This window comes from Asparagus officinalis, chromosome 4 (genome assembly GCF_001876935.1).
Source record: "Asparagus officinalis chromosome 4, Aspof.V1, whole genome shotgun sequence".
NCBI lineage: Eukaryota > Viridiplantae > Streptophyta > Magnoliopsida > Asparagales > Asparagaceae > Asparagus > Asparagus officinalis.
Genome location: NC_033797.1, coordinates 4,222,209 through 4,230,290, shown reverse-complemented (window position 1 = coordinate 4,230,290; position 8,082 = coordinate 4,222,209). Strand labels below are relative to the sequence as shown.

Sequence of the window (8,082 nt, the reverse complement as noted above, 5' to 3'; positions counted from 1 at the left end):
CGGAAATTCCAGAGAGTTGAACGACCGACCGCGGCGGTCGACCGCAATCAAAACCTGAGACCAAAAACTCTACAGGGTTGGCGCGGTCGACCGCCTTCAGCTTCAGCTTCTTCCCATCTCCTGTGCACATTCGTGGTCGACCGTCGCGATCGACCGTGGATCTGTCTGCTTGTTTTTCTCATCCTTTTTGATTCCAGCATTCGTTCGTACTTTGGGTCTACACCTTAGACTAACACAATAAACAACATATGCGTAAAAGGGGTAGCTGATATGAGAATGTTATGGATTCACAAGAAGTCAAAAGGGCGCTCCTAGTGAGCATAGAGTGCGAGAGGATTCTTTGAACATGCGTAACATAGCCTACTAATTACTAAATGTATCGATTAGTAGAGATAATGTTGGGTTAATTAACCCTCAGCGGTCCGCAGCGGTCTGATCAAATGTACGAAAACTAACACACTAAACACAAAACCAGAAAATAGAGAGACAATCACAAACACATAATATTTACGTGGTTCGATCAAATTGATCTACGTCTACGGCAAGAGGGGGCTAAATTTTATTTCTCTTTGAGTTTCCACACGAGTACAAAATTTTGAGAGCTCTCGTGGTTGTATGTCTCTCTGATGTTTAAAACTCTCACCGAAAACAAAATGAGAGTATGATTGATTGGGGGACCCACAAATGAGAGTGACCCCCAATCAAATAAAAAATCTCCCCGAGATATGCTGTCATTCTACAATCTAAAATTGAGAGAAGAGATTTAAAATGGGTCCCACCCATTTTGGATTCAAGCCAAAAAGTCAACAAATAACAGATTATAAATAATGGATGAAGCAGGATTAAACTTGGCTGAGCCAATTTATGCCTGTAGGACAGTTAATGGAGCAGATGAAATGATGTAAAATATGATTCATTTAGCTTATCCCAGAAATTTTGGATATATGATTTGTTGTTGCTGTTGTTGTAAATTGTTATGTTCACTTCATGTACAGGTAATCTTTACTTTGAGCTTGTTGGTTGCAGATTCTTTGATAAAGCTGCAACAAAGAGCGGTCCAGACACTAAATGGACCTTGTGCACGGTTACTCAAGTCGAAGAAACCAAGCAAATATTCAAAATGCTTCCTGTTCTTCTCACAACATTCATACCAAGTGCAGTGGCAGCACAAACCATGACCCTCTTCGTCAAACAAGGCACAACACTAGACCGACGCATGGGGCCACACTTCCAGTTCCCAGCTGCAAGCCTAGGCGCCTTCGTCACAATCTTCATGCTCATCACCATCGTAGTCTATGATCGCGCCTTTGTTCCTTTTATTAGAAAATACACCAAAAATCCAAGAGGCGTCTCATTGCTTCAGAGAATGGGAATTGGCATTGTTATGCACGTGTTCATAATGTTCATCGCAGCCTTAGTAGAGAGAAAGAGGCTAAGTGTTATCAAAGAGCATGGGACTTTCGATAACAAAGATGTGGTTCCCATCTCAATCTTTATCCTGTTACCTCAGTATGCACTGATGGGGATTGCTGATGCATTTGTTGAAGTTGCAAAGTTGGAGTTTTTCTACGATCAGGCTCCAGAGGGGATGAAGAGCTTGGGGACGTCCTATTTCAGTACGAGTTTAGGGGTTGGTAATTTTCTGAGCAGTTTTATTCTGACAACGGTGTCCGATGTTACAAAGAGAAATGGGAGCAAAGGATGGATTCAGGATAATCTGAATGCTTGCAGGCTAGATTATTTCTATGTGTTTGTTGCTGTGCTCAGTGGGGTAAATCTTGTGTTTTACTTGGTTATGACGAAGTTGTATGTTTATAACTCTGATGTGGTTGAGTTGGAGATTGAGATGAGGAAAGGGAAGAATGAGGTGCATCCGAGCAGGACAGCCGGTTCAGATTCTGAAATTGTTGGCAGGGATGGAGGAGATGCATGATAAATATTTTTTGGTGTTATTTTATGACTTTGGATAGCATACTCTCGTATAGGCTTGTTCTTAAGCGCATCTCTTCAGCAAATTTGTTTGTCCTCAAAGATATTGTATATACTTTTGAGACGAAAATCAAATGAATATAGCATTATTTTTCATGAATATGACATTATTTTCTTCCTTGGAGAAAAGAGAAGAAAAACATTGGTTTCATTAGTTGGTTAGTTATTCTTGAACCTCTGAATAAGTATATAGACGTCCAGTTTGGTTGATGTTGTGAACTGTCCAAGAGCTTAAGTTGTCATGTGGGTCTCATGTATCTCTCAAAAATAATTTAGGATTAATTTCACAAAACCTTCTTGAATTTTGGAGAGAGTTCTACCTACCCCCCTGAATTTTATTTATCTCACATAATTCCAATGAACTTTAGGATGTCTCATAAACCCCCCCGAACTTCGAACCTTTCTCACTAGACAAGTTATGTGAGATAAACAAAGATCAAGGGTTTGGTACAACAGCCCCCAAAGTTTATTTTGTTTTTTTTTATATTTTATTTTTTTTGGGGAGGGGGGCAAATGTAATAATCATGTTTGGGAGGTTCGTAAAGAGAATAGAGGGGATTATTTCTTAGGTGCTAGATTTGTATCATGATAATAGTTTAGTAAAGGGAATGAAGTACTTTCCAAACGAGGCAAATTCTTTTAATTTCTTTCCTCTGCCCCTTACTCATTCCCATCCAAACAAAGCATATCTTCCAATCCTTCTCAAGACAGAAACACCTCTTCTTTCCCCCAAAACTGGGAAAGTCGCACGTTGAAGCACCTTTTCCTCTTTTAGTAAAATTGTATTAAAAAAAAGAAATTTTCTAAACAAACTCATTCACTTTTTTTCTAAAAATCGACCTCCTTGTGTTTTTTTATATAAAAATCGACCCATTTTTCTTTAATCTAGTTCCTAAATAGTCGGGGTTGACAATCCTGGCTATTTAGAAGGTTGCAAATCCCTAATTACAACCCTAAACCCTAACATTCTATGCACTAAATAGTCGGGGTTGGCAACCCCGACTATTTAGGAACCGGATTAAAAAAAAGGCCAATTTTTGTAAAAAAACTCAAGAGAGTCGATTTTTTTTTTTAAAGTGAATGGGTTTGTTTAGAAAATTTCTTCTTAAAAAAAACTCAAGTCAACAATGGAACTTTTCAAATGTTCAGAGGGTTTTTGTGAAATTTACCAAAAACAAAAACTTTCTTTTCCATCGTCGATTGCATTCTCGAGTATCGGTACGTTGGGTTGTTAGCTCACGGGTTGAGCATGAGCAGTCTTCGCTTTCTCTTGGGAATTTCGTCGAACAGGTTGTGTGCATTGAATCACTGTTTTTGGCACGCTTACTGCTCGGAATTCTTGTACAGTTTCTTGGTTATTGCCGCTCACTGATCATCTTTTGTTACCCTTTCCTGATTATTGCATTTATACTGGAGTTATAACTCAAAATTTCTTCTAAAATTGGAGTAGAGATTTTCTGTAATTAGTTATAGTATTAATAGTAAACTGCGGCGATGGCATAATCATTTCAATTTTGCCGAGCCCAAGAATTCTTGAAACCGGAACGTTCAGTATTCACCCATATCCTGGTTTCGCTTCCTTGTTTCAGTAAATATCTTAAAATAGAGAAGATTAATCTGCCACATTCGTGATCCTAGCTTCACGACTGCTGGGTGGGAATCATTAGAGTCCTGCATCGACAACGATAATTTCTATTTGAATCGGTGTTTTATTTGTTCCGCAGTTTGCTTCAAGAGCTACTGCTGTTGACATAATCTTGTTCATCACTGAAGGGAAATATTTGGCTTTTTTTGCATTACATTTGCATGAATATTTATTATACACGTGAGTGATGAACTCTGTTGTGGTTAAGGCTGTATCTAACCCATCACTCGTAACATAATTTTTTTTTTTTTTTTTTGGGACGGTCGAAGAAACTTTACGTGCATGCTGTCCGTACAGCGTTACACCCGAGCGAAAGATCAAAACAAAATTAAAATTTTCTCTTATTGAGAGACATGACAATGACATGCACCGTGAAAACGCATCAGAAGGCCATATCCTCCAGGGATAGAAGAGGAAACAAGATTGGAATATGAGCGTAGCGAGCCGTTCTCTCTCCCCCTTCTCCGGCTACCTACACCTACCCATGATAAGCTCCGTCACCTCCTTTTCGGCAACTGAAACGTCTTCTTCAAGAAGTGATTCGCCGCGTCGTCGTTCCTGTGGCACAACACCCTCAACACCGTGTTAGGATCCGCCCTGTTCCACCTCCCTGTCGTTGGCGGCATTGGTAGCACCCTCTGCCTTCCTGGCGTCTCCGCTCCTCCTCCTCCTCCTCCCCCGCTTGCCCTCGCACGCCGCCGATGCTGAACTCTCGATCAAATCCCTTCCAGTGGCACGCCCAGCAACGCTATGATCCCTTCCGCCACCTCCGCCTCCCTGTCCACCACCTCCTCCGCCACCAAGCCCTCCCCGCTCGTGCAGAACGACCGCTTCAAGCTCCGGAAGTCCTCCGCCACCGTGTCGTAATCCGACCTGACGAACGCTCTCTCGCTCCCTCCGGCCAATAGAACCATCAGGAACGCCTCGAACGCGGCCCTCATCACTTCTTTCACTGCCCCGGGCTGTGCCCTGTCGGTTAGTACTGATACGAGCAGGGTCAGGTTCTGCTTGAGGATACGTAGCGCGGGGCGGATCCTTGAGCTCTCAATGTCGCCGACGTATAGCCCGTCGTAGAATGAGTGGTTGGAGTCGAGGAAGATTAGACGGTAGGCGGCAACCTCGGAGACGTGGAGGATGGCGGATTGGATAGTGGAGCGGGTGAAGTCGAAGTGGTATGAAGGAGCAAGGTGGCGGTCGGTGTTGGATGATCGGAGAGAAGGGGAGGGGGGAAGTTGCCACCGTGCTGGTTGCGAGAGAAGAGGGAGAGGGTTTTGTCGAGGGAATGGATGTGGGAGTGCAAGTAGTAGAGTGTATTGAGACGGATGTAGAGGCGCTGTGTGCCACGGCTGGTCGATGGACGAGGGTGGTGTCCGTCAATGGAACCATTCCGGTAGCTTGGTGAATTGTTGCCCATGGATCTTATGGGCTTTGCTTTCTTCCAGAGCTTTGCAAAACGGGAGTCTTGGTTGCATCTTGTTAGCGGAGGAAGTGGTGGCAAATAACTTTGCTTTGTACCTGCAGAGAAGTTAGTGAGTTGCCAGATTTTTATGGTTATGATTATAATATTTTGGTTGTGTGGAGGATTTTACCACAGGATGCAACAAAGGATGTGTACTCATGAAAGATGGATTCAAGGCCATCAGCAAGCACTTGGATCATGTTGTTTCTTGCGCTTACTGGGATTTCGAAGAACTCGTCGACTGTTGGTTTGGCTATCTTCATGAGATCGACGACCGATTGTGCGTATGGTTCGGCTTTTGACCTTGGGATCCAGCTCTGTTTTAAGGATAACAAAAGTTAAATTGAAAAAAAAAAACTGTTGTTGCTTATTCTTCTTGCAGTGAGACATAGATTGAACTTCTGATAGCGCATCAGGTTACAAAAAGATTTTAAGGTGTTGGTCCCTAGCTATGTAAGCATTAGAGAAGGATATTATTAAGCCATAGATATCAAGAGCATGTATTGCCTCAGGCACCATATAAAGGACACTAAGCAAATTTGACTAGTGAAGATGTGTTTTTGCCCAATAAACTTTAGCCTACGCATGTTATTCAGACAAGTATACATTTTACTCCCTAGACTCACCTCAGTCTCTTTGGCTCTGTTGACGCATTCCTTTCCCATAGTCAACCTCTCCTCAGTCCATCTCTTGAGAAGTCCGGTAATTATCGAGTCTACCTCGTAAGGCATCATCTCCCTCACAACATCCTGTCCCTCATCATCTAAATCCACAGAGTCCTCCACAACCATCTGAACCAAAGCCTTCTCTAATTTCCCTGCAGACTGCAGGACTCGGACCACTTCAATACTCAGGTTACTGACCTTAGTCAAGTACTGCTTCAGCACTACACCGAAGCAATGGTGGAGAGTTGAGACTGCAATGGCTGCTGGAACCGGATGCCATCGTTTAAGGACGGAGCTGAAGGTTTCCTTCTCTGATAAGGCCAATGTCTCGGTGTCTTGGGCGAGCTGAACTAGGATATGGCCTGGGTCCTCATCGACTTCCACTATCATGCTGTCACCGTGACCACGTCCAGTCTCGAATATCTGCATACAAATCGATGGTTCGCATGAAATCCAACATCGTTCCAACATGAATACAGCAATTTGAGTTTGAATTGGATCCAAAAAGAAGAGGGATTCTCTTTGGAACTTGAGTGTAACAGGTAAAAACTGTGCGTGTTCTTGTGGTTCGCTTTGTTTGACATGTTCTTGTGTTTGAATTTATCAAAAACAGTGATTCTTATAGTCTTATAAACATATGGTAGAACACCAGGACTCCATTTTACTGATATTAGCTGAAGACAGGTCACATATATCTTAGTATCTAAGTGCCTAGTGTCTGAGATAACTGATGTCAGGAAACATAAGATGGGTGTTCTGGGGTTAAAATGTCAGGTATGTCAGTGTCCTAAAACGCAAGGTATGGAGATTTCAATAAGCATGATTGAGGACAAAGATGTGTATATGTTTGTGTGTGGGCGTGGTCCTGTAGTTGGTGTTAGGTTTATTAGTGTGGTTTAGTTATTGGGTCAGGAGTTATGGACCTACATTTAGTTACTATCCGGTTGTATCCCAATATATAATATTTGATCTGAGTATTTCATAACAAATTCTCTGATAGCATGTTATGAAATACTCAGATCAAATATATTGATCAGACGAGAGTAATTATATGGGGATAAAACCGGATAGTAAGTAAACGTGGGTCCATACTCAGATCAAATATAGTGATATGTAAGTAGAGGCGAAGCTAGAATTGTCACCTTGTTGAATGCATTCCTCATCGAGGACCTGATATACCCATCCAATCTACTGCTCATATATCCACTATCCCTCTCCGACCACCCCAATCCACTCCCAACCATACTCGAAACATCCTCATTGATTATCTTCGTCGTGGACAGAGCAAGGGACAAGACATTCTCCATGTTCCCTACCGTTCCATTATCAAACCTCTCATGATAATCCAATAACTTCTTCTCCGCCCATTCCTGCATCGATGTCAATGTAGCAGAGACCACCTTCACATAGCACGCCTCTCGATCCAACCTCTTCGCATCGTTAGCCACTTCCACGAGCATCGCTATCGTAGCCTTTATCAAGTCAGGCTCTGTTTGCCCAGTCACAATGTACTGGTGAAAGAAAACCCAAGCGAAGCATACGTTGTGTATCATTCTGTTGATGCCTAAGCTTGACCACGTCTTCTTTATTAGCTCAACAAGTTCATCAACCTCATCTAGTACTATAGTCTCCTCTCTGAGATCGAATATTGATTGAAGGAGGGCGAGATAGAGGTGAATGTTGAGAGGAAAGCCATCGGCCCAGTGACACACTTCGCTGGTCGAGCCATTTGGGTTTCGCCATGCTAGGGATATAACGGAGCTGCAGAGGTTTCGCATTGTTTCAGAGTTCTTGCTTGTGTCGATGGGCTTCATCTCGCTCTGTCTGACGACCTCCTTGAGTTGGATTGCAGCGGAGCTGTGCTTGTCAGGGGCTACCGAAGGGTGGAGGAGGAGACCGGCTTCCAAGATTTTGAGCTGTCGCTGTTGGAATTGGTGGTATTCGTGCGCGTCGTAGAACTCTGGTGCTTTTAGCTGCCGTAGGAGTTCTAAGGGGAGGATAATAGTCTCTGCTCTTTTTCCGACCTGTTTGTAGAAGTTCAAATGAACCATCAGCTCAATGAAGGAATGCCTAGTTATTTGCAGATGCACGTTCTGCAGATGCAGCTACTTATCAACGCTGTTCTATTTTCATTAGCATGTATGCAAATAACGTTTGTTTGTTTTTTTTGACGAGTGTCCTTGAAACATTACGATTGAAAAAAACAGTTTCTTATGAATGTACCTGACCAACAAGAGTTCTCATGAGCGTCTTCCTAAGGCGACTGTCGCTCTGCTCCGTCACCTGCATCTGCTGCCGCATGATCTCCGCCGAAGTCATCGGCC

At 43.0% G+C, this 8,082-nt stretch overlaps 1 protein-coding gene and 1 pseudogene across 1 annotated transcript in view; one reads left to right on the top strand and one right to left on the bottom strand.

Moving 5' to 3' along the window:
* LOC109836406 (protein NRT1/ PTR FAMILY 5.2-like) overlaps positions 1-2,091 on the top strand; it is an 8,947-nt gene extending 6,856 nt beyond the window's left edge. Inside the window, exon 4 of the mRNA XM_020404299.1 lies at positions 1,027-2,091. Coding sequence (XP_020259888.1) covers positions 1,027-1,933 — 907 coding nt within the window. The 3' untranslated portion in view covers positions 1,934-2,091. The remainder of the gene's footprint in view (positions 1-1,026) is intronic.
* The window catches only part of LOC109836405, a 4,406-nt pseudogene continuing 278 nt past the window's right edge, over positions 3,955-8,082 (bottom strand).